The sequence below is a fragment of the Rhea pennata genome, chromosome 1 (assembly GCF_028389875.1).
Source record: "Rhea pennata isolate bPtePen1 chromosome 1, bPtePen1.pri, whole genome shotgun sequence".
Lineage (NCBI taxonomy): Eukaryota > Metazoa > Chordata > Aves > Rheiformes > Rheidae > Rhea > Rhea pennata.
The window spans coordinates 52,278,800-52,306,326 of record NC_084663.1 but is presented as its reverse complement, the minus strand read 5'-3'; the positions used below and the strand labels follow the sequence as shown (position 1 = coordinate 52,306,326).

Sequence of the window (27,527 nt, the reverse complement as noted above, 5' to 3'; positions counted from 1 at the left end):
CTCTCTGCACATGCAGATTATACGATGGAAATACCTGCATACGTACATTCAGCCAACATGCCCATTTGCTTGCACTTCCTTAGGCGGCACTCCTGGCATTTTCTCCTCATGTACATGTCCATCTCGCAGTTGCCTCCATTTTTACACTTGTATACCGCATTTTTTGTGATGCTCCTTCTGAAGAACCCTGCACGACACAGCAATGACATAGATAAAAGAACGCACTCAAAGCAGCAAAGTAATCAAATTGAAGATCATCTCCATCTCCACTGGGTTTTCTGAATGACGCCTGTTCTGCAGTACTGTGAGTTTCTTTCAATGCCTGGATGGCTATACTCTTGCTATTTGAATTGAGATTTGTATCCAAGTGATATAATTTGATGATACTCATGATACTGAGCATGGTAAATCATGAGCTTATTTATTAGACATGAGCTCAAAATAAGGTCCTGGGGCTGTGGGAAAATTCAGACCCAAATCTGGAACCTACCAGGATCAGTTTGAGCACCAGCACTACAACTATTGAGGTAGTTCCATACAAATAGTCAGTGAGTGTGTGTGGGGGGAAGCCGATTATGTCTCTTGAGGTACAGGCTAATCAGTGCAAGTGCAGAAGAAGAGTTAATTATAGTTACCGTTCCCTCAGCTCCTGAGAGCTGCCAAAGCTCCAAGTGCTGCCCACCCCCAGCTTTAATAAAGAAGCTGTAATGTATCTGCCTGTTGTACGTGGCCTCCTCCCCGATTAAAAGATATCCCAGTCTCTTTCACTAAACATTGTCCATCTCATGAGTGAGACACGGTAGTTAAGCAGTCCCTCAACTTCAACTACACAAGAAGTTCTGCTGATATTGTCCCAGGATTTGCTCCAAAATTGCTCAGTGGTAACTACAAACAGCAACTGATCCAAGGAATCTACAGGACCTTTCCTCCATCTGTAAAAATCTCCTATTTGGCCACGGCCTAACACACCTCGGAGGGCAACAGTAGGCAAAATGAACACTCAGGATATGAAATTTAATACTATAAAAGAATCATCAAGAAACGACAGAGGCTTTGCTGCCAGTCATGACCTGAAAGTTTCCTGAGTTTTTAGTGTTACCCAGTGTGCCATCACAGTGTCCTTTGCAGGGCAGAGACTATTTTGCACATGCTGCAGAGGGCATTAAGTTTTTCCTATGGCTCTTCCGTGGGAAGGATCCTTAATTTGCTTCTCCATCTGAGGGCAGGTTTTTAAAATAGACTCCAGGGACCTTCTGCTGGCGCGTCACTGATTTATAGTGCAATTCAAACTGGAGCTCCGTGTAAATTTACATTAATCAGAGCTATTCACAAAGCTTTTCATTACCACTAGCTGTTACAATAAAATCACTATAGTCTTCCAGCTGGTAACTGCAATGGCTAAGGGAGGCACCAAATAAGGTCCAGGCTCCCCTAGTTAATGATAGGGCAAATTCAGAGGTGAATCTGAATTTTTGCCCACTGTAAGGTTTGACTATGTATTTTCAAAATGTGCTGAGCTAAGATATTATCTTGCTGAATGTGGGGGAGATAACAGATGATGTGATAATTTTGCAATTGTCAGATGACAACTTCTCAACTCTGCACATATTTTTTTTTAATTGCATAATCTCTTCCAAGCACCAGTGTGTAGCTACAGCAAAATAATTTCACTCTTTGGTCATAAAAAATCTGGCATTTCCCTGAATCTGCTTCAATTCCTGCTTGAAATTTCATCCACGCTGCCTGTTTCAATGGCTTCTTTTCCCATAAATATACTTGACTGACATCAGTCTCTTTTGAAATGCAGATTACTTAGAACCTTCAGTCAGCCCTAGGCATTATTTTTATTCATCATTCACCTAGAGTTTAATACACTCCACAGTACCATTTACTGATCAAGGACAGGAGAGAAAGGCCCAGATTTAAGCTGTGTGTTCTTAGTGCCAGTTAAAGACAACTGCATCTGCTTTACATCATTCATGAATTTTATTTGTCAAATTTAAATCCAATAATTCATGCCAAATATTAATTAATGGCAAATGTTAAAAAGCTCTGCACAAATATTTACGACATTCTAAGTCAGATTTTTGACATTGTCACTAGCCTTTCCCACAACGTGTGTATTTGCTTCTTTATGGAGGAACAAAGGGAAAGAGCTTTAATAAATGAACTTCTAAAAAAATATATAAGGATGCAAAAGCAGGATGAAAATAGGGATGCATAAAGACAGGAGCCAATAGAACTCAAGCAGTCAAATAGTCTATCTTGAAATAGTGGTTTAAAAAAATCAAATGATGTCATTTTTTGGCAAAAAGTAATGTTTTTAACACTACTCTCACTTCAGTTTTACCATGAAGTGATTCTTAGGACAGACTGTTCCATGTTTAATTTCGATTTTTTTTGGTATGAATCAAATTCTTATATATTTTCCCTAATAATAATTCCAAAGTGAACTCAAACTGCCTGAAATGTTTTATATGTAGTCTTCCATACCAGGAGGTGTTTTCACAGAAATTCAGACACAAATTAGAGATGGCATTTGTTTGAATGGTGAAGGAGCAGCCTCAAAGGCTGACAGTATTTTTGGCACAGTATAACTTTTATCTGTCCTCAACAAATTAAAAAAAGCCCACTTTGGCTAGAAATGCTGAATTCACATTTTTGTCTTAGCTAGTCATAAATATGATTAATTATGGCAAGAGCTGCTCCTGTATTACTGATGCTGATTTTTCTTACAGAAATTACAAATGTTGAAGGAAAGCAGCTATTAAAAATGTAGACAAAAGCTTTGCAAATATCTGTGTTTGCCATCCTGATGCCCAACCACATTGGATTTCTCAGTTTAACTTTTTGAAATCCCCAGCTGGTGACAAAACGCTTGCTCCCCTCTGTCAGAATACCAAGAAGTGCTACAGAACCGCTTCCCCCCGCGCTCACGGCTGGGGGTTGGTGTGAGAAGATGAAAGTGGATGCCCCTCTTCACGGGCAGTCTTCTCAGTCTGGCACGAGAGACATGAAACACTACCAGGAATGGCTTGAAGACTGCAAAAACTCAAATCGCCCCTCTGTGCGGGGGGTAGTTTGTAACCAACGTTCCTCTCAGCTGAACTTATTCTGCGGCTTTACGGAATAAGTGTGATACTATATGATTTCACAGTAGTTCTGCAATGTCTCAAAAAGTATTCCTACAAAGACTATGGCTATACCAAAAAATCTTTGATGTCTATCTGCAAAGATGGTCTCAAAAATGACCACAGCAGCAGATTTTAAAGCATAATATAATGTCCCCTATACTACAACAGTTCCAGTGAGCTGCCTCACCCATTACAGACTACTACTGTGATGCTGTTATTGCATTTTCTAATGTGAAGTAAAAGAGATGACGTACATCTCATGGACACTCTTTTTTTTTTTTTTCAAGGTACCACAAGCAAATGTTTCTAGAGAGCAAATGACCTTCTTAATCTGCTTTTGCTTAATATGTAAATTATTAATGAAATATTTCATACTTATTTGTTGATGAATGATAATGTCTTTAAGAAATATTGTTGTATACATGTACTCCTGACATATCTTTAGATCACTGTTCTCATGAAGGTCAATAAATAAGATCTTAGTATTATTCCTTCTGCCCAAGAACAAGAGGACTAGAGAGCATTATTCAAGAAAGAAATGGGGAAAAAAAAGCGAAGTATTCACCACGGAGGATTGAATCCCATAAAAACATGTGCAAACTGCTTCCCTTTGAATCAGAGTGTTCACTGCATCAACAGAGCAGGGGCGCTGCAGGGTAGGCGTCAGTCCTGCAGAAAGGGATGTGTATATTGTTATGGACACATTTTGAGCATGAATTAAAGTCCTGTTGCTGAAAAGAAATGCTGATCTTACGCTTGAACATGAGACATGTGAGGTAGTCCTTTTACTGCACTGAAAAGAGCACAGCTGAGGTACTGAGTCTAACTTTGGGTATCATGCTTTGAGTAACATGTACCAATAGGAAAAACTCCCCAGATACACAAAAATGATCATAGGTCTAAAAGCAAAATATCTTCTTCACCTCATCATACAGAATTACTGTTTTCAGCACATCTTTTTACTGAATCAGCTGTGTAGAAATAGAATGCATTATCTTTAAATAATTCAACTTTTACTGCTTGATCAAGGGTACTGTTCTTTGCAATTGATGTTGCAGTCATAAAACAGAGTGAAAACAAAAATTTTCCCAATAAAAGCACTAAAATAGTGGTTATATAGATGATTCAAGCTGAATCAGGAGAGAAATGAACACATATTTGCTTACACCACTGGCTTTAGTCTGAGTATTCACCTGACATTTGTAACCTGCCTCCTTCTAAAAGTATTTTTTTAACAATTCCGTAGCTTGTAATTGTAAGATCTTTGAAAGATCATTGAAAAAAATTCTTTAAGTCTTTAATAATGAATTCAATACACAGTAGGGTTAGTTTTCTAAAAAAGTAAACATACCATTACCTGGAATCTTCACATTAAAGTTTGAATTATTATGACAGCATTAATATGAGTTAGTACTATTTTTTGGACTTGAGACTATTCACACAGGCATCAGAGTAAAGCCATTCTCTTATTCCTTGGAATTATTGAGATAAACTATATGATTTTTGACTGTATTCATGTTTGGAGTGATTGATTGTTGAAGTCTGATGTGCCCTCAGAAATGGATGCACAATAAGCATAACCTAGAATTAAATCAAAGTTCACTGTCAGTGAAGGTAAGCTCCACACACATAAGAGGAGCAGCGCTGTATTGCAGTGCTTCACACGTCCATGCTTTAGACTTGACCCATAGACCAGAAATGATAATGAAATATTTATTTGCAGAACAGAATGAAATACAGTGGCATTATTTTTCTTCTATAGTATGTCTCAGCCCTGCCACAGAGGAACTATCTTTAGGAATAATAATTATTCCATTGGCATCTCCTTTTTGTCCTTTGCTAAAATATCTGGCAATAATGATGTTACCAATAATTACAAAGATTTTCTGTATCCCATTTATCCCAGCACCAGTTTGTGGATATCATCTCTCTAAGATGATGTTTACTATATCATAGAGATATGGTGTGCCTCCTACAAAAGCTCCCTCTCTAGGAACAGAGGCTATCTCTATGAGTAAGTCTAGAATTAGAAAGGTCATTTTGTTTCCCAAGTGCAAAGACAAATACCATATACTTTGGGAGATGAGGGGAAAGAGGTTCTCTGGGAATAGTTTGCAGATGGGATCTGACAGCTTTCATGTCCTTTTCACTAACCTCCTCTGCAGGGGATTGGACTAGGTACCTAGCTGATAACCAGGGCAGCCTGGCATTGCAGTCTCAGGCTCTACCAGGGGCTTGATTCCTTCCACAGACACAGATCTGGGTGAGCATCCTCCAAGACAGCACAACCATGCTGCCAGGCACCAGACATAACCCCACCATGGAATCTGTTCTTCAACTTATCAAGATTTAATTGTGACTCAAGAGCCATAGGTTGGCCAGCCTTGCTCTATTCACAGGAAAATGATGGAAGAAGCTGTCAATCTGTCCTGGGGAGAATAATATAAAATAGATGCCAATTAAAATCTCTGCAGTGCTTAAAGACTTGGATAAAATTACCAAGAAAGAAAAAAAACCCACTGGTTCAGAAACCACTACGCTTATTAGCTGAATTGTATTCTGTAATTGCTTTCATCCTACCTTTGCATCCTTCACAAGTGAGAGCGTTGTAGTGGTACCCAGAGGCCTTGTCACCACAGACCACACAGAGTTCTTCTCCTTTCACTCGTCCTGTGGAGTGGCCCAGTCTGGGTTTTTTGGCTGCAGGGATATCCATGATCTCTGTCTCCCTTGTGAAAAAAGTCTCTGAGGGTATTCTCCTGAGCTCGTACATCCCAGGGGAATACCATTCCTCATGCTGTGCGGGGTAGAAGCCTAGGGGGTTGGAGTAATAAGGTGGTGAAGAAATCTGAGGCTGAACTTGGGGAAATGGCACACTGTTGTACTGTGTGTAAGGTGACACATCTGCCTCTTGCACTGGAGAATTCATTGGCTCTGAAAGGACACCTGAAAAATAATAATGCAAAACAATTTCTATCACAGTTATGAAACCACAGTTAAGAGAACAGCTGCTACTTCCAAAAACATCCATCTCAAATACAGTGAGGCTTAATCATAGAGACTGCATTATGTGAGCTCAGATTTGCTGCGGTCTTGGTCCTACACCCAATAAATAGCAAGTCTTGAAAGATACCATGCAGCTAGTATTATAAATGTTCAGTTGACAAGAAAGAGTAGTTCACACCACATTAGCAGTTAGGTTGCACAGCAGAATAAAAAGAATCCAAATAAAAGCCAAGAATCCTATGGATTGATGAAAATTAGATCCAGACCATGAAGGACCAAAGCAGATATTTCTAATCTAACTGGTGAAATGGAGACCCTCTCTCCAGCCTGCTTCTAAGCCAACAGCAAACTTGGCAGCAGTGAGTGAGATGCAACATGGAACTGTTGCAGTCCTGTCCTGGAAAAGTAACACGGAAAGCTGAAGTCAGTGTCTGGAGGCTACCTTGGCAGTAGGAGGCTACCTATAGCCGGATCCAGTTCTGTTTGTGATGTTTAAAATACAGACAACTTAAATCTCATTTTTGGTACATCAGAACAACATGCATCAGTCCTTGGATGATGTAAATTTAAATCAAGCCCACAAGAGTAACTGAAAAGTTATTTGCAAACGATTTCAAGTTTTCTGTTGGAGAAAACCACATCTTGCTATTTCCTGCAAACAATGACCCAATTCCTTATTTAGAACCAAGAAGAGAGTCTGAGAAAAATAGTGCGTGTTTCCTGGAAGATGTAGAGTTTCACTCTTGTTGCAGTCTACAGCAGAACTTATGAGGAAATTGTAAATAAACTTTCTTTGGTGATCATTTCTCAACAGTGCTCCAAAAGTTCTCCAAAAAAACATTTTTACTGACATGAAATCAGTTCCCTGGGAAGTCTCCTTCACTTCTGAGGAATCAGAAACAGTGAAGAAATGCTAATGGTAAAGGAGTGGGAACATCTGCAATGACAGCAGAGTCTGTCTTGGAGGAGTCTTCCCCCTCCTTTGTCTCACTTCAGGTAGTGCCAGAACCAAACCTTTGCATTTCAGCTACATTTCCACTTTCAAGGTCTCACACTCTTGCTGTGTGTGCAGCCTTCTGCCCTTTCCACTTTACCATGCTGCAGAAGGGATGCAAGTGCTGTGGAGTTGCCCAAATAATACATTGTCTGCTGCACATCTTTGTAGATAGTAAACAACTCAAGAGTAAGGAGCAAAACATAAAGCTGGAAGCCTGGCACACAAGAACAAATGAGAGTAATGGTGACATTTATTTTTACTGATTACAATTACTTTAGTTACAGCTGCATTTAGTCACTGCACAAGAAGTCAACGCCCCAAATACTACAGTAGTGCCTAGCAGAAGATCCACTGCAGTATGTTTAGAAAATCCTCATGATCAGTAATTCTATTTTGCTTCTGGAAGAAACCAAAAAAGCCTAAGTCTTACTGTAAAAAGTTAAATATGAAAAAAAACCTACACCCCCTTCTTTCCTCTTGCTTATCTTTTACCCACATAAAGTCCCAACTCAGAGTAATGGAAGAAGGAAAAGGAGAACAGAAAGGGTGGGGAGAGAGTAAGAGAGCAAGATCTGCAGCCTGGTCTAAAAAACCTGGTCTAAGCAGCATTTCCCAGTTGACTGTATAATTGAGGCCCGTCAATGAGGACTCTATTCCAACAAACCTGAAAGCATCCTACACTGGAAGAGGCTGTCCTGTGTGACCTTTTAACTCCACACTGATTTTTTCAATTCTGCATTGCAAAGTATGTATGAGTCTAGAACAAACAGCTTCCAATCGTACAGAAGAACTAATCTTATCTCGCCAACTGGAATGCACATATAGTTTTATCCAGATATTAATAAAGGTCTCAGATGTACTGGTCTCATGCTGCGGTAAAACAGGAATCACGAGTTGCGGTAGTGTAAATCAGTGAAAGTAAAACCAGAAGCAAGATAATTGGAATACACCAATACTTGTGTAGTTTTAGTAGGGTTTTTTTTAATTTTTCCTTTTAGAATTTTTAAAATAAGACTACTGAAATGCACACAAATGTGATATTACTTATAACTGTAGATATTTTAAGTTATGTTTTGCAACATATTTTTCTACAAAAATCTGAAAGTTTACCAATATTATGAGTGAAAATTTTACATGGATGGGAGCACCATTTTACAAATGTTTTTCCACAATATCACTTGCAGCTGAAACTCATTGAAGAATTTTGCTTTTATTTCTTCAAATTTTACAGAGACTATTTTGCATTGGACTAAAAAAAAAAATTGAATTCCACAAGCTATGTTAAGCATATATCAAAGGGAGTTTTCCTCATAGGAACTAAGCAGTGTTCCCAATTTCCAGAATTATACTGAGGTTGTGCACAGATTCAAGAATAACATGCTTTATTCAGAATAGTACAGAAATTACTGTGATATCATGTTTTAATGTGAAAGTTATTGTTTCATTAATGTAAAGCTAATTTTAGGGGAAAAGATACAGAACAGTTAAAATATGAAGCCCCGGCTCCCCTAATAGGTTGTTCACGAAAGAACGTAAAGAAATAAGAGCATAATTCAGGATTAAGTGCTTTGGGAACTGCAATATAACCATTAATGAAGTTCTGCTTTAATTTCAAACAAATTATTTTCTTTTGAATTAGACAGCCTTCTAGGATCCTGCTGGCTCGAAGAAGAATACATGATCAAATGGCAAACAATTCCAAACAAGAACACAGCAACATCCTACCTTAGGTAGTCTTCAGTCTGACCATTTCTTGAAGAAAAACACTCTCTTTAAGGTATCCAGACCTCCTCTGCCTCCCTTTCTCTTCTCCCTCCTCCCCCTCGCAAACACTACGTATAAAAAAAACTTCTTAGCTCCACTTTAACCATATCCTGTTGATTTCTTTACTGTGAGAACTTTCTTTAAGACTAGCACAGGAGTGACACAGGCCAGAGGTTATATGGTTTACTCATTAACTTCACTACAGAGAAACGTGTTTGTAAAGGTCTGAAACAATAGCAAAGTCAACTCCCATTGCAAATTTACCTAGATAAAATTTGGTTACTGCTCAGGGGGGTGCTTCCAAGTAGCCCAGCTACTATAATTTTGTAACTGTTATGGGGTTTTTTTACAATAAAATTTTCATAAATAGGGATTTATTGACTAAGGCAATTCTGTGCAATAAGTTAACTTTTCAGTATTGTAAGGAGCACATTTTAGCTGACTGTTATAACAGATCCGTCATAAGCATAGAAACGCTTGTATTCTCTGAAAAGTACCAGCCTTTCTGGACCTACCTGTAAGACTACCTAGAAAAGAGGCAGAGAGATGCCTTTGCCCCAACACCAAATGGGAGGATCGATCTTCATCTATGTTGTGTAGGGGTAGCTCTAACTCTCTCTAGAGCAGACTGGATGCATCCATGTTATGTAGCATCTGGTGCTGATCTTACTCTGGGCCCCACGTAGCATCCCCATGGTTCTCGGACACCATAGTTTTGAATGTTTTTTTTTCAGTTCAGAGTGTCTGAAATCACGTGAGGGCCGTGTTGCTCACCACTGCAGTGGTCCTAGGGTAGCATGAAACAGAGCTGGGGCTGTTGCATGCCCTGGCTTGATGGTTGCTGAGGTGTTTGAAGGTACAAAACCCACAGAGATGGCGTTAGAGGACAGTAGAGGATTTAGAGAGCCAAATCTGTTGCAGTGTTGCCTTGATGTCTTTCTAGGAGTAGTCCCTGGAGTAAACCCATGTCTTACCCCACTAGCATAGTCCAAAACAGAGCTCCAGAGCAAGCTAACAGTTGAGCAGTGCCAAGATGGGTGGTCAGGGATGTTGTGTCTGCACTGGCTTTTCAGGCGCTTTTATTTTAGCAGTGGGGATGAGCCCACTAAGACCAACATCAGACTGGTCCAAAAGCACAACTCAGAGCCACACCTGAAAGGAAACAGCAAGCGAGCCAAATCTCCAGACTGCAAGAATCCCTGTGTTATTTCACAAAACACTCTGCTTTCTGAGCTAAAATCCACACATGAATCACACATGCACAAATGAAGCATTAGACAAACGCATCTAGGATTTGCCTTGCTCTGTGGTGCATCCTCAGAGCCCAGTCCATCTTCATTTTTTCCTTTTTAAATTTTTTTCTCACTGATCCTCACTCTGGTTATTTTGGCTCTATCTGTAATTGTTATATATACATAAAATTTTCTGTTTTAATTTGTGTTGCTTTGTTTCCTTTTGATTTGAGGGTCTGTTACTGGTCTAATTATCTTTTCCGCGGGGATAAAGCCAGATGCTGCATCGTCTGCCAGGTGTTGCTGGAGATAGATAGTTAGTTAACATGTCTTATGATCTTGAAGCTGTTTAATCAGTTTGGACACTTGATCCTATTTCTAAAACAAACAAACAAACAAACAAAAAACAAATAACCAGAACAAATACAAGCTATCTGAAGGAGTCAGCTTTTTCCATTCATCTTGGGCACTGTTCTAGTCCTACTAGAGTTTTCCATGTCATTTCATCGTTCTTACATTGTCCAATATTTAAGGCAAGATTTAAGATGTGTTGCTTTCTTTTCATTTTTGCTACATTTCACTTTTGTTTGTCCATTCCAAAGCAGCTTTTCCGTGTCTGTTTCAGCTTTTAAAAGTGCTAATTCCCCCAAAAGCACTTCTTTTCAGATAGTAGCAGGTACAATGAGTATAGCATTTTTTTTTGTCTTGCTGCATTTTGATGTCCCATTGTAGGAAGGTATTGTCAGGCCTTCCAGAATACTTACAATTGGTCTTTCCACTTGAATTGCATATATAATTGTACTGATTTATCTTTCCAGGTTCTTATGAAAACTTCCATCTCTGTCACGTTTGAAGCTTCAGACTAAATAACTTGCGCAATAATAACTCCTACATGAGGTGCTTTCAGCAGAAATATAGAATGGGGCTATTATTTTAACAGACCATTACTCACTTATCATATAAATGACAGTGAGTCTAATGCTGTGTGTATTTCAGATGCCATGCAAATAGGTACAATTACAGTCCATATTTAAAATGTATAGGAGATGATTAAAATATAAAGTGTCCAAAAACTACTTCAATCCATTGTAAAAATGGGAAAATGATAACCATTGAAAGAAATAAGATAATGGAAATATGGGGATTTCATGCATAAGTATGGGACTAAATGAAAAAAAATTCTAAGCCAAATGAAATGTATTACTAGATATCTTTCTGCAAAGGTCTTTCAAGGACAGCACTTTGTCCCAGCTGAATTTCCAAGGCTTAGAGCAAGGTTGATGAGCTTCCGCATGGCACTCTGCTAATGCACGTAAGTAGCCTTTGGAGCATAGGTTGCCTGCAGCCAGTTTGGAGCAAAATGGAGAAGCTTAAGTCAGTCTACAGGTATCAGTTTGGACACATCCACAAGATGAAGTCATGGCTCCACAAAGCTATAAAGTTCCCAGAGATTTTAAGTGAGGCAAAGATTTCTACTCTAAATTACAAGTGTTTGATTATTTGGTAGGCATATCTACGTCACTTTCTTTTGGTTCAGGTTATCAAACTGGGACAATCTTCACATAATTGGTCCTATTCAATTCACAAGGACTTGTGAAATTAAAAAAAAAAAGGTTAAATTAAGGAAGAGAAATATCTTAATAGGAGAAGTACCCAAGGAGGCCTATGTGCCTCTGGGACCTCTTGCCAGGAAGAGCCCCTTTCCCTCACTGGGAAGACCAGCGTTACAAGGAAGAAAAAGTTCCTCTTGCTTGCAGGCACAATAGGTACCTGTTTCTGACCACTTCTACAAGCAGTTTTTCTATGAAGACATCTGAGATGGTTCTCAGCTGAGTAGCGAGGTTGAAAAACAGCAGAAGTTTATCAAGAAGGGAGGATGGAAGAGAAGGTCTCCTACTTCTGCTGTGGTTAAAATTACTTCCTCATTTCATTTTGAGCCTTTCTTTTTAGAGACTCGTAACTACAGTAATAAAATATCCATTAAAAAATTTGCCAGTTATACAGGCATGAAGAGATACTTTACCCTATACACGTGCAATACAACAATTTCCAGCTACTGAAAGATGGGAAGTGAAACCTGCAGCAATTTTGAGGGCTAGCAAGCAGAGGTGCCCTGCAATTGCCATGGTAATGCAGCTCGCAGCATAAGCAAGTCACGATTGACAGCTCTACTTTGTAAAGATCTGGACCCAGTGCTAATGCCCTGAGATGCACTTGGATTTATTTTCAAAGGCCCAAGAACACTCTCCCAGTAGAGAGAGTGAAGTATGAAGAAAAGCTAATATATTTCCTTTTTTTTTAAGAATGCAAATATATATCCTTGAAAAAAAGAGACTGTTTTGTGTAAGAATCAATGTTTGTAAGCCAGCAATTCCTCACTTGTGTTACATCAGAGCTGTAAAATGAGAGAAGTCTTATGATAAATCTATATTGTTAAGAATATTTTAAGAAATGAGCTTTTCTTTTAGGTGTGCAGGTCTCTGCCAATGAGAACTCAATGTCAAAAAATGTGAGTAGTTTACAAAAATAGAATTGAGAGGCAAAAACAATTCATACAAGCAACTTGAAGAGATGATAGAGTCATATCTTAAGTGAATAAGTATATACCTAAATATTACATCAATAATTTTCTCTTGACTCAGTTTCATATTATTTAGAAGGAGATTGCTTTCATCTGTAAAAGCAAAAGACACTAAATATATAAAGCACTCAGTCTGGAGACCAAATTGAGTGACATCCCCAGAACAGGACCAAATGACTAGATAAAACAATTAAAAATCTGCTTAACTGAAATACAGCAGGACTGCAAAGTCTCTTTCCCAACAGGACACCTAGCTCAGCCCCTTAATACATTTTTGCTCTCTGTTCTAGAAATCTCAGTCTGAACTGAGACTCTGTTGAGCTAAGCTCTGAACACCTGTAATGGGAGACACAGTCCCTCTTCTGAAGACCTAACTATTTCAGAGTTAGAATTTCTATGGACGAAAAGTATTTTAAAGTAGCATACATCCTTGTATTTTGAAATTAGCTGATCATGACCCTTAAAAAAATAACAAAAACAAAACAAAAAGCGCCAAAGCAGACATCAGAAGGAAAATCTTCTCACCAAAAGTCTTAAGAAATTCAATCAGTCAGAACTTTTAAAGGAATGACTGAATATAAAGTTTGACACCGTAAAGTAGAATACCATCCCCTTTTTTGTATATTATGGCTTGGAAGGTAGCAAAGAGGTGTTTTAAATTGTAGTGATTTACTTTAACAACTGCAGAATGTTGCACTGGACTTGGCTGGAGCTTGGGGTGTCAGGGCAGCCCAAGATAGCTCCCTGTGTCAGTTAACTCTCAGAAACGACATCCTGGAAGGAGGGTGGAAAATTTCCGCAAGTCGGAGTCCCTCCGTGCAGAGGAACTAGTTTAATATATTAGAATAATGTTATAATAATAACAGCCTGCAAGCTCTGCTATTGGCAGTGGTGACCGCAATAGGGTGCATGGGCAGGATTACGGCATGTAAGACCAGAGACCCGTTATCTGCCATTCTTTCTATAGGGACTGTATAACCTTAAAGAAGGTTGGCACATGAGGCCCACATGTACCTGAACTGGGATTTCATTGCATTTTCTTCTGGGTTTCTGGGTAAAGGATAATCTGCCATTCTAACTTAATTTAATGACTTACCAAATAAATGAGGACCTTCCGCAAGAGAAAATCCATCAGCAGCAGCTAACTGGGGATGTCCTATTAAATTCATTTCAGATCCCATTTAGTCTTCAACTCCAGAAAAATATGACAATTAAGAAAGGTTGAAAGGAGACCCTGAAAAATATAAATCAAAAAAGATATTTTAGATGAGATAATAACTCATTTTTGTGTATCTGCTGAAAGGCAGGATTCCGGAAATTGTTTCAATATTTACTGTAACAAACCTTCGCTTAAAGTTACAACATCTAATTCAGCCTTTAAATAAAATGCTGTATTTACTTTGTTTATTTTTTCCTTGCTGTGATATATTTTATTTGTGATCCTTCTGCTGTTCATTTAAAGCCACGGCAGTTTATGCTCAGCCTTATTCAAATACGCACAGACCAAAGCGCTGGTGTGACATGCCAAGGGCATGCTACCGGGACCGTCTCACCCCCCCTTCCAGGGAATACCGGTTGTTTGCATTATTTTGTCATCACTCTTTCATCATTTTGTTGTTTGCATTTAGTAAAAAAGTGCAAGTTTATGGTTAAATCAGGAGACTTCCTAAGCCAGGAAACTTGAGTTTAATTTCCTGGGACCAGCTCTTTATCTTGCCTTCAGTAATTATTGGCTGAACAAGATAAATGGCAGCAGAAACATCAAGCAAAGCCTTCCTGTAACTCGTAGACTAGTCCACCCAGCTCCCTTCATGGTCTCGAGCAGACATACGATTCTCACTTGGCTTTGCACAGGGAGGGTGGGAGATGCTTGTGCTACTCACTAGTGCACTTTCCTGCCCAGTTGGAGAGAGGTGCTTTGACCTCCCCAGGATGACTGTGGCACTGAACCTGGGTCTTCCCCTTCCTGCTCTGACCGCTAGACTATTAAGAGGTAAGAGTCAAGCCATTAGCTCCAACTTGAACAGAGGCTATAGCCAGAGTGGCATCACGGCAAGGAGGAAGGGCCAAGGCTGGTCAGGGTGCACAAGGGTTCCTTGCCCAGGCCTGATCCATCAGCATGGAGCGGGAAGGTGGCCTGGCTCACGTGGGCGGGATGGGGCTGCTCAGGGGCTGGTTTTGGTTAACTTTATCTCAGTGACAGGGGAACACATAGCTCCAACACAGAGGCATCTCAGGGGCTTATGCAAACCCCAAGAGGATTCTGTTTAAAGTTGATGGAAATCAGTTAACGGAAGTGGTTTTTTTTAAGAGTTTCAATTCCATTTTCTGGATTTATCACTGTGGAACTGTCCCTGAGATGGTGTTTCCACTCAATGAGGCCCTTTTTGAGAGTTACGGCCCGGTTTGCTTCCCAGTGAAGGCTCAGCATGTTTCGCTAGCAGAAGTGAAGTCATCTGACAAAAATGTGAATGCAACAGGAGGTCCCAGCAATGAGCAGACTGGAAAGTAGTTTGTGAGAGCAGCGAGTACATGGTATAATTACATTCAGATTTGTCCATAATGATTCATTAAGTTCTTTCTTAATATAAACAAAGGCCTTCTAATTAGAGGGATGCATTTTAAATGTCTGCCCACAGATAATTTAAACAGTTTACTCAGAAATGTCAAAAGCTGCTTGTGTCATAGACCAGATGAGGTTCTTGTGGCAAATAACATGTAAACAAACAGTCTCAAAGCTAACACAGAAACACAGTTTTGCAACAGGAAAACCTCTACATATCTTGGGACAGGCATTGACAAGCAGCCCAGCCACCCCAGCAGACCCATGTCTACTTTCAATTATTTAAGCCAAGGGGAGCTGCGAACTGAAAGCCAGTTTTCTCAAGAAGCTCCCAAAGACAATCCCTAGTGAGACGGTTTATCTTACTGCCTGTTTTAAGGGCCCTGCAATAGGAGAAAACAGCAGTAAAAGGTGAAGGACTTATAATGGGAAGTTAGAAATGCCTAAATGAGGCATCTCAGGAGGATTCCTGAAGGGTTCTGTGTATTTTATTGCTGAAGGTAAGAGGAGAGAAGCCATCTCCACCCTCTCTTCCTTTGAAAGCCTTCTTGCAGCCCTCAGGAGTGCATCCCTTGCAGGATTAACTCTTCCTGCAGCTAGACATGAAGATCATGTTCCACCACTACTACTTCTTGTCATGTTTCCTCATCTTACTATGTCTGATGAGCTAATACTGCTAATGTTGATGTGCAGGAGATGGACTCAGTTCCAGTCAAATGTTCATGATGATTTTATAGTTCCCACCTACTTTTTTACGCTTCCATTTTCTTTAATATAGTCAGTTGATGTTGACTAATATTTAAAATCAGAAGCTACCCATATGCAAGTACTAATCTCAAGTTTTCAAGCCTGCACCATGCACATTTCCATTAGCACAATGCAGAGCCTTTAAGCACTGTTTATTCCAGACTTTGCTCAGTTCTGGAAAAGGTTTGGACACGGCAAGTCTTTGTCATGAGGAATAAGAGACCCAGAGGCAGACTGCTCCATTAGCACACAGCTGGTTCCCTAACTCGCAACCCTTCGTTGGCGACTTCACAGCTCAACCATCCCAGGCTGCCTCGACCCTGGGGACAGCACATCCCATCTTGCTGCAATTCCCACAGAGCAGCTTCGGAAGCATTGCCCTGGCTAGTGGGACATTCCTGGCCAGCAGCTACACAGAGCCGTGTAACTTGATAGCGATGTTGCTGGGTGACAAGTGGCGCCATCCACAATACCTGTGCACAGAGCCTCTTGGCAAAAGCATTTCTTCCCCAAATATAGAGGGTTTCTTCCTCTACGGCCTCATGACAAAAGCTGCTTCCAGAATCAGTTTGTCTGTATGAACTGAGATCAGTAGCCACTCTCTGAATTCAGGTTTCTTCATCCACCAGAGGAGCACAATCATTAAATGCTTCTTGACAGATTCTCACAATTATCTTTGGAACAGCTAAGCATTCACAGGTATTTCCACCTCATGCTCATTTTCTTAAATTAAGTGCATCTTTTAGCCATTCCTACCAAGACAAAACTAGTCTGTATCTTAGCGTACTGATATTTCATCCTGAGTTATAGGAAGAAATATAGCATGATAGATAAAAACTGAAAGAAAGAAGTGCACAGGAGGTCAGTGTTACTCTCCAAAGTAAGAAACTCTGAGGAATGAAGAGGCATACAATAAGCTACAAAGTTCTTTTTTTTTTCCACAGAATTATGTTAGTTTACTTTCAAAAAAAATTTTGACTCCAGCAACTTTGAGATGGTTTCCATAGAGCAAAATTATACATTAAGAGATCGATAGATACAAAATAAAATCCGTGCTCAATAGCTTGAGATTATTTTCATCAATTGCTTATTAAGTGCTCTGAATTATGTCTAATTTTCTTACCTGTATGCTTTAACATATGTCAAAGCAGTCAGTCAATGTATTTTATGTATTCTGTGTTTAACTGAGAAAATTGAGATGCATATTACTATATGTGTTACTTGTTCTACCACCGTATACATGTGTGCAAGTTCATTCAGCTTTCTCACAGGATATGTGTGCATGGATGTATACAAATATGTAGCTATACACATACACATGTGGGTATAAGTTTCAGTTTTATCCCAGACTCTTATCAATAAACTGCCTCTGACCCTACTAGGATCAATAGCAAAGCTTCCCCTGGCTTCAGTGTAAGCAAGCCTAAGCCTCTTAATGGAGTAATTAAAGTTAAAACCAGCCAGGCTCATCGAAAGACAACAGCATCATATTTTCAAATAAAGTAAAAAAAAGTTTGATCATCAGGAAAGCTCCATGAAAGTCTAATTGCATTTTACCTTTGTAAGAAGAATGACTGAACATGTTTCAATTACTCAGTAAAGAAAGATATATCATAGCACTGGCAAAATTTTTCACAAATACATGTGAGGTACATTTCCATCTTCCTGACCGGCAATAGAATCCTCTTCTTTACACATCCAACTGCCAATTGTTCAAAGAGAAATTTCAGTAGCATCATAAATCTATGGCCTGATCCAAACACTGTTAACATCAATGGAAAGATTCCTGCCTGGTTAGCAGGCTTTTGATCTGGCCTCATATCCTTTCTGTAGAATATTTAACACACTGCCTCACTTATTTGATAGGCTCTTTTATTTGCTTCTTTGCTTGTTTTAAGTGTGTAAAAAATAAATGAAAATGTTGTGAAGGTTTGTACTCCTTGTCTTTTACTGCCAGATCACATTAGTACGCATGGCACCGTGGGCAGCTACACAGCAAATACAAGCAAGAACATGAGCAAGTTTGAAAACTAGATGCAGAAATGGTGTTACTGTGTTTGAAATGTACTGTTAAGGTTTTTTTTTAATATGATATACAAAATCAGAGGAGCAAAGACATACATTCTTGCAGCTTATTCTAAAGAGAAAACATGTATCTTTAAATAAGTCACATGTAGAACTGAAAAATCTACTAAAAGACTTGATGCCATGCTTGTAGGTAGGCACGTCGTGAGCGGGGTCAGGTTCTGGCTGTCCCTGGGACAATATCCCCAACACCTTTTCTCTGTGCCTTCCTTTCTCCAGCATCTTTTGCCTGTCTTACCCGATAAGACTGCAAACCATCCTTTCTCAATCTGTTTTTTGGACTCCTATCTAGCTGAGGGAGACCCCAGCCGTGTTTGGAGTCTCTAGGCTTTCCTGTAACACAAGCAATGGCAATAAAAATAACAAACCAAGGTCAAATGCATGTCGCCTTCATAGTTTTCAGAAGATAAATGACTAACAGGAGCATTCAGAATAAACTGACATTTTCTTCAAAGCTGGACACGGATTCAAGCAGTAGACGCTTGTAATGTGACACTCCCTACCGCTTTTGCTAGTTACACAAAATAAGTCCTAAAGTCCTGGAATTTCAGAAGATACACCTATAATCTGTACACAGGTCAGAAAAGTTTCTTTTCAAACAAAGAAATTATGCAAAACAAATTAACTATTCCCTCTCAGACCATCCTCTCTTCTCCCATTAATTAAATTTAAAATATTTTCAATTCCTAAGAAGAAAAAATGAACAAACTAATACAATTACAAAGTTGATCCATATAATTAACTAGTTAGTGTTACTGCAGGAAATATTCAGTATCAAAGTTATACTTTCTTTTCTACTGACATACAGAGACTGAAGTCAGCTTTTCAATGAGGAAATCTAACACTGTCGTCATTTTTTTATGACCTTAACATTTTTCCCAAGGGGAATTCCTGATGTTACACCAGTTTGACTGATGAAATTACTTCCCTATATAGTCTACATTCCACTGACTTCTTTATTCTTCCATAAAACACTAGTTTAAAAACTCCTTCTTTTCTGGTCAAGAATCCATTAACATCTACAACATAATACAGACGAAATACTGTACTTTTATACCACACAACTTAATAGACGCAGATTTAAGAAATCATTACTTACTTACTGTCCTTTTCAGGAATACTGCAGATGGCAGGACGTAGACAGTTCTGCGCTCGGTTCAGTATCGTAACGATTCTCACACAGGAACATCTTTGCTTTATTTATTTTATTTTTTTTTTTTTTTTTTGGTTTAGCAGAAGCCTGTAGTGATAACACGATGAATCAAAGCTTGGGCTCGTTGGCTTGGTGCCATAATGGACAAGGATTACTCATTAACGACTCTCTCTTTGCGAAACTCTCTAAACATTGGTTGTAAGTATTAAAACTTTGCAAACGCCAGCCTGCCCATCAGCGTAGGGACTAGAGATAGGATTATTAACACACCCCATCTCCGCGTGAGGGGAGCTCGGCTCACAAGCTGGGGTGGCAGTAGCTTGTGAAATATTACATCTTGCACACATACGTTTTTCTGACGCTCTCAGCCTGTATGTCTTTCCCAGATGCCTTGCAAGATACGTAGTTGACTTATAAGTATTTTGGATATATTTTATACTTTGGGGGGAAACTGGAGCATTTCAGAGCATTACCGTGAGTACTGAGTTAGAGCATTGCTGGGATTTGGGGAGGTTAAAGTTCAGTTCCCAGGTCAGCGATGCCATCTTACAACAAACCACACCATCACTTTGATTTGTGCCCAGCCCATTAAGCTTTAGGCACTAAACTGAGGCTGTTAACTTATAATCCTAGTGGTCTCACACACCTTTTGCATGCAAGAGGAAGAACTTGATATTTGGAGAGAGTAAGTAAGATCCTGACTGGGCTGAACTGCCTCTGAAAATGCTGATGTCTTGCCACGGATAGGGAGGAAGCCTTGGACAACTTCATTTGCACTTATCTGGTGCAGTACTTAAACTGGGATGAATCCAAGCTGTTCTGTACCTCACTCTCCATGACAGAGAGGCACTGGACAGCAAAAAGAGTAGTCAGGACCTTTCTGGGAGAAAGGTGATAGCTGCTGGCCCTGAAGTTACCAATAATAACACCCGTTGCTTCCTCCTAGGTTTAAGAATTAAAAAAAAAAAAAAAAAAAAAAAAAAAAAAAAAAAAGGAAAAAAAGGGGAAAAAGAAAAAAGAGGAGGAAGAGAAGGAAAAGGAGGAGGAAGAAGAGGAGGAGAAGCAAGAAAAAGGGAAAGGAAAGAAAAAAGATAAAGAAGGTTCTTCAGCCAGAGAAAAGCTCACAACAAAGGAACAGGATTTAATACTCCCATTCACTAACAAATGTGTTGCATTAAAATATTTTTCCTTTCCCTGAAATAACAAAGGCAAGTGACAAAGCGATGCCTTGTCCACTAATCAATAGTTTCAAGACATTATTGGAAAAAGCAAAGAAAGAATCTGCATGATCAAAGCAGGAGAATGTTGCCTATAGCAACTACATGTGGCGTTACTAGTTCAAGCCAGGTGTTCATATTTTATTATGGCTGACGTGCAAATGAAAATTGAACAGAAAGGAATTAGAGCAAATGAAAAAAGTCTTCTGTAGTGTTAGAAGCGATTATCTACACAGTATCAAGGAAGAAAAGAGAGAGAGAGGAAATTTAAGTTGAGTAAACATAGGACATCTTTTCTAAAATAGCATTGCACGCTATGATTTATAAAATTTCACAGAATTAGTTTACATCCTAAAACTTCTCTTGAAAATATTAACAATTACTTTGCAGCTAACAGGCAATATGAGATCTAAAATACATCCATGTCATTAACAGTGAAAATCTGTCTTCATTTGCAAGGTAAGGATATTTACATATATTGTTCAAGGCTAGAGGTTGCTGTGCATAGAAAACACAGCTTCATTAAATTCACACTCCATGAAAGAGATGGAAGTTTTGTTGTAGCTCATGTGTCCTCCTCCATCTTCCTACCACTTTGCGTTTTCTTCACTGAAATAATTGCAATCCCATACCTGCATTGACAAATTAGCTCCTGTAGTGAATTATGTCTCACTTCAGCCATGGGAAGGCAAGAGACAAATTCCGGCAACAAAGTAGTTTTTCTTCAAAAGCATGAATGGGAAAATCTAGCAGAGGAAGTGGGAGGTGGAAGGAAAGGAAGAAAAAATAGGTTGGGTATTCATCTTCAATGCTTTCTTCTCTTTCCTATTCTTCCCTGTAAGCATCACCACACAATTGAAAAAAATAAAAGACAAAAAATTAACATACTAATGGCCAGTACCTTCTCCTTTCTGCCTTGAAAGTCTTTGTCAACAACTGTGCAACAGCTTTCTGGCTACTAACAGCCTGTTGCTTGGAGCTGCAGCAGCATCATATACAGACAACAACCAAAAGACCTTGGATCCTCATTTGATTTATAGGCCAAGAGACATCTTCCATCATGACCGAGATCTGCCTGTACTCAAGGCCTCTTTCTCCACAGCTGATAGCTCCCAGCAGGAACGACACTGCAGATGGGCACACAGATGTCTGAGTGCCTCCATATCCAACTGTGTGCCAGCACAGTCCAAGACATCAGCTACAGCTTGGAAAGTGTTGCCAAACCCACTAGACATCATGAACTGGCCACTGAATAGCAGAGTTGTCTGCATCCTTTCATCCATCTCTGCAGTACCCTGCATTTATCATTACACAGAGGACACATCATTCATATCACTTAAGTTATGGTCTGTCTCTTTGGACTGGCCATTCTTTACTCAGGCACCCTAGAAATATCACTATTCACCACTCTACTGAAGAAAGGAAGCATTTCTTGAAGGATGGCCAAAATTATCACCAGCTTACAATAAATTTTATCATACTAAGATAATTAAGTAATCTTAGTAGATAAGTTAGAAAAAAAGAGGAAAGAAATTGAGTGCAAAGTTTTAATGAATTAATGTTAGTGGCTAGTCATCTTTTTTCTCCCCTCTGCCTTTTCGATGTGGAGGACTAAGTCTACGTGCAAGATCAGTTTAACGTATGGAACAAGCCTTTCATTAATCAGATCCTCATTTTAAGTTGCTTTCTGACCTTTTTGTTTATAAATAGGGCAAAATTTGTCTAGTAATCCTGTGTTTTGCCCTGATGGAATCTAATATTCTGTCCTTGTGACTCAGATCAGGCAGAGTGGCATGAAACTGTATGACGAACATGGGAAGATCTGTCCTCAGGCGGGGAATTCCTTCCTAATGGCAGGTGGTTAATAGTTGGCCAACGGTCTGCAGCAAGCACGGACGTTATCAACAAGATATGATCCTACAACTGACTTAGTGCAAGGGGAAAGCTGAGCATACATTGAATCAGCTACAACATCTGACACTAAACTTAAATACGGGGGCTTGTTCTATGTCCTTCCATTCAACTTCAATTGAAATTTCAGAATGTGTTTATTTGTAAATAAGTTTGGGATATTCCACATTAGATTGTCTCTCAATTATTTTAAATTTAATGTTTTTCCTCCCCCCCCCAACCATTTCTAAGAGTTACAAGTTTAAAAAGCTACTAGAGGAATCACAGCTTTAAGTACGTTAGTAAAGCATTAGCTGATAAGAAGTTCTGCTAGCAGCCTCAGAGTAAATATATACTTTATTCTTTCACTTTTTTTCTCTTGACATTTTGATGTTATACAGCACAATAGTTATGAGTTCAGTAAGGGTTAGCTTTCATTTATATAAATATTTTATAAAAGTTATGAAATGTTGATCTATTCCAGTAAATGAGCATGATGTTCTTTCATTAGTAAGTATTCTTTTAAACCAAAAGTCAAAGGTGATGACTGAAGTATTATTATTTTTAAAAAATGATTTTTTAGATAGGCTTTTGAATGTGTCTAAAATACCCACACTAGGGAAATTCATTCTGCAAACATTTAAATCACTGCTTGGTTTTAATAATGTGTCTAGTGTCAAGGGAAAAGGATGATGTTTGAAAGGACTAATTCAATGCTTTGCAAAGAACTGTTCCTTTCAGGGTGGGAAAGAAAATATAGTTTGCAGTCACTGATAACCTTTTTAAATCACTGGGCTCCTTCAATACTTCTGTTCTATAACTTGTTGCTATCCAGGAGCAATATTTTGCTCTGAAGTGTTACACAGAGCACTATTCTCATTGCTCCTTCAGAGATCTGCCTGCCAGACTCAGGATCTAGGCTGAGCAGCTAAAACAGAGCCTGCCAGGCCCAGAGAAGTCACCCCAGCCTGTCCCATGAGCACCACATCACCCCAGGTCACAAGGGGCCATCACTCGCCCAGCAGCTGAGAGAATAGTAGGACTACCCATGGGAAGCTCACTATTTATGGTGACATATCCACATGAGGAGAGATCATGAGATATAGCTAAAAGGAGCCTTGCAAGATTCAGTTTGGTAGAAGTTGTATTTTTTGCTTCTGCAAGGGTGATATTTATGCACCAGGGAGGCAGGGCTGCTCCACAAGGGACGATGAACCAGGAACCAAGGATGACCCCATCAGTGGGACACAGACCCCAAGCAGATGCTGTGGGCCAATAGCAGCAGGGACCATTGACAGTCCCAGAGGAGGCCAGGCAGTGAATCAGGCCCAGGATCTATCCAGGGAGTCAGTCAGGAGCACAGGAGACAGGGCCAAACACAGGACTGGAGAAACACTATCTGCAGCATCAGCCTGAGGTCCGGAGTAAAGGAGGCAGAGAAGAGACAGGACTGGAGACAAAGCTGCCTACAGCTTACATCTGAAGATCATCTGGGAAAACCAGTCAGGAAGTCAGGGGTGCCAGAGAGGCATAGGCTCACCTGCAACATAGCTCAAACAAGGCTTGAGGGCTGAACTTGATCAAGGTCCCAGGCCCATGGGGAGGTGGAGGCCCCAAGTGAGGCTGGTAAGGATCGTTAGTTCACCCAGAGCACTGACACTGAGCTGCTCTCAAAGCATTTGCTGGCTCTTTCTTGTTTCTTTTGAAAGATTGGACACATAGTGAATACAATTTTGGGCCCTTGCAGCAGCTAGGAAGAGGAGCCACAGCAGTCTAATCCCCTAATGTTGACCTTGCACCGGATAGACTAATACATTAAAAAGTGAATGTCATAAGGTCCTCTGAAGAGTGCTCATGATCCCAGCTAAAAAAAAGAAAATGAAAGGGGCTGGAAAGATAGTTTATGGTCCTGGGCATAACTGAGATATTGCCAAGCTCATAAAATTGATAAATTATATCAAACAATTTTTTGGTGACCTCCATCTTAATTCCAAAAGCCAAAGATTTGCTTAATGGACACTAGCTCCTCTATAAGACAACCCACAGCAACCTATTTACTCTAGGTATAGTCCTAGCTAGAAGGTATAGCTGTGAGCATAGAGTCACATGCAGCCCTCATTCCTCTGCTGTCACCTTCCAGCCCTGTTCACCACAGAGGGAGTTGTGACTGTGGAAGTAGTTGTGACTGTGTCCCACTAAGAGCTCTGAAATGGCCACAGCTCTCCTAGGACATCAGTCTCCTTAGCCATGGAGGTCCAGCTCTTTGGTAAACCCATAGAGGTGCAAACAAAGCATGATATACAGTGATGTTCCCTGCTCTGCCCCACACATGAGGTTTACATGGTTCCACCAAGGAGACAGCTGGCACTGAGAAGAGAAAGCATTCTGAAGGCCAAAGAAAAATGTGTTTGAAGAGAAAGCTAAGGAGATGTTAAACGACACATCTTGGGAGAACTTCAGGATTCAGTTTATTTACCTTTTTTTTTTTCTTATCTTCATTTTCCATCTTTCCTTTCTGAAAACAAGTTACTTCCCTTTCTGGAAGAAAGAAATTAAATGCAATATTAAGTTTATTAAATTTAAACAAAACAAATCAGGAAATGCAGAGGTTACTTATCTCAGAGCAGTATTAACCTGGGCTCACTATGAAGAAAAGCTTCATTTATCAAAACCTTATCTGAACTCCCTTTTTGTCCAAAATTGGGTCATATCCCAAAATGTGAATCATTTGCATTGGCAAAATCCTCATTTATCTCAAATCTCACTTGGCAGATGCATTTCATGTTCCCATCTCATCCCACAACAGAAAAGGTGTAACAAAACCGGTTATCTAGAAAATAGTGATAGTGCAGATTACCTCTATGGGAAATTTGTCTAGTCCTTTAAGAGTGACACCCCCCTGCCAAACCCTCCCAAGGAAGGGGTCTTACAAATTCCTGTTTTTTAGTATTTGGCTGTTACTGTATAAATAAGTGTGTAGGAGTGAAACAATTTCAGTGGAAAAGGGCTAAAAACAGTTCAAAGCATAGCAGTTCACCTAACCAGCAGCATAAGCCACAGCTCCTCTGTCTGTGCTGGCTTCTCGTGAACAGGGAGCCAAGGTAGAGATTTCTGTCCTTTCCCTCAGCTTTTTGCAGAATTGCCTTAGGGAATGTGGGGCAAATCTCTGTGTTGGCAAGCCTTTCCCCAAAAACGATATTCGCCCTGAGCAAAGGAGTTGCACACCCAGAGGATGAGCTATAGGGACAGCTTGTTCTCAGCCACTAACGCACAGTGGAATAGGTCCTCCGGAGCCTGTGGGATCAGTCCCTACGTTCCACCAGCGGTTTTTATTCATCTTCGCATTTCTTGGACATAGAAACTGATTATCCCAATGGCAAATGGAAAAAGAAGACACTGAGGTTACAGAAGCTGTGGCAAACGTGAACCGTCTTTGGCTGGAACGTGTGTGTACACATATGTTCACAAGTGCTGTTATTCTACTCAAAGGAAACAAAATGTGTGCACGTGACTAGCAAAGATGGAGGGGTAAACTGTGTCCTGTTCCTTTTGCACTAGATTTTCCCCTGTAATATCTGCTGACAACAGACACACAAATAGAAGCTGATGAGGGCATCAAAGATAGCAAATACAGCTAAAACAGTATGATTATCAAATACAACTGAAGATGTTCAGACAGGCTACATTATTAAACTGATGACTTCCCTTACGTAACGCCTGCTGCCAGAAGGAGTTGTCCACATGTAATCACAGTGAAAGGGATTTCTTTCTGCATGTCTGCATGGAAATGACTCTGCCTAGATACTATAGTAGGTGACTCCGTATTTCAGAAGGTCTATCTCATTAATGTGCAGCCAACAAGCAAACATGCTGCTGAATAAAAGATTGATAGAGAGAAAAAAAACACATTTCAGCAATTTTTTTGAAAACAGGAGAAAACATTCTCCCAAATATGTGATATCAGCTTGGAAATACACACAGACCCTGGAACTGCATTCTGTTTTCTGCACATCTAGTTCATTGCATAGCTGGTTAAGGAAGGGAATCCCTAGCACTTACCGCTTTCAATTAAGTCCAAGAAAGATAACTCAGATTTAGAAAAGTGAGAGGACTGCTACTGAAGCAGATAATGAACTGCAATGTCGAACTAAATGAAACCTCAGTGTCACTGCTATAGCATGATACCTTCTATATTCAAAAAATGTTATCTTGAACAAACAGCAATTTTTAAATATTTTAGGAAAATATGGCAGTGTAACTCAATTGTGTTGTAAAGTTGATCCAAAACTGAGATTTTCCCAGTATATACCTCTTCTCTGATGTTAAAGCTTATAAAAAAATAGTCAGAGAAAAACAACCATTAATAAATATCAGAGTCTGTAAGTGAGCAGTAGAACAGAAAAATATAACTGCAGCTGCAAATCTTGGTAGTTCAACTTGCCTGCAACTCATAGAACTACTTTTTTTATACTTTATAGTTTCTAAAGCTCTTTGAAAACTAGCATTGTTGATGCTTATTTTATCAGTTTAATCATTGACTGGTTGCTTAACCTGTCTTGTTACTTAGGTCTTTAAAAGTCAACAGATAATAATATGAAATAAATAAAACCTTTGTCACTCATTCCTACATCAAGTTTTACGTAACTCTCCTAAATATAAGTTGCAACAGAAACCTTTGAACTGCATACCAGTAAAATGGACTGTATTGCAAAGAAGCTGATAAAGTCTTGCTTGGAATATTGTCAATTTATTCCAGGAATTTAACTGCAACGAACTAGATACTTTAAGCTTCTTGAATGCAAAATATCTTTGCTCTGTAAATAATACTCACTTCTTTAAGCTGAAAAGCTAGATGTATAATGTCCCAGATATATTTCTGCTCTTTTTTTGAGATTGCCAATAAAAGTGAGCAGAGACATAACGATTTCTCTAGCAGGAGTGCCAGCCAACAGGTGCTAAAGGGATATGAGACCTTGACTGCCTTCACAACTGACCTTGGGTTACTTCAAGGTAGTACAACTGAGGTGTAAAAAAGTGCTATCCTCCCATATCCACTCCACTTCATCACAGTTTAACAGTATTTTAGCCATCTACATCCTGGTCCAGATTTTTAGAAAATATTTAAAATTTTGAGATGCCTCCATTTTTCACTTTTGGA

The 27,527-nt window shown here is 39.5% G+C and overlaps 1 protein-coding gene across 3 annotated transcripts in view; it reads right to left on the bottom strand.

The window, feature by feature from the left end:
* NR1H4 (nuclear receptor subfamily 1 group H member 4) overlaps window positions 1-13,895 on the bottom strand; it is a 32,902-nt gene extending 19,007 nt beyond the window's left edge. Inside the window, exons 1-3 of one of the 3 annotated variants that reach the window (XM_062568442.1) lie at window positions 13,811-13,895; window positions 5,715-6,080; window positions 35-187 (exon numbers count right to left, since the gene is read on the bottom strand). In XM_062568442.1, coding sequence (XP_062424426.1) covers window positions 35-187; window positions 5,715-6,080; window positions 13,811-13,895 — 604 coding nt within the window. The remainder of the gene's footprint in view (window positions 1-34; window positions 188-5,714; window positions 6,081-13,810) is intronic. The other 2 variants (XM_062568450.1, XM_062568457.1) reach the window with 2 other exon arrangements.
* Window positions 13,896-27,527: the final 13,632 nt, after the last annotated feature.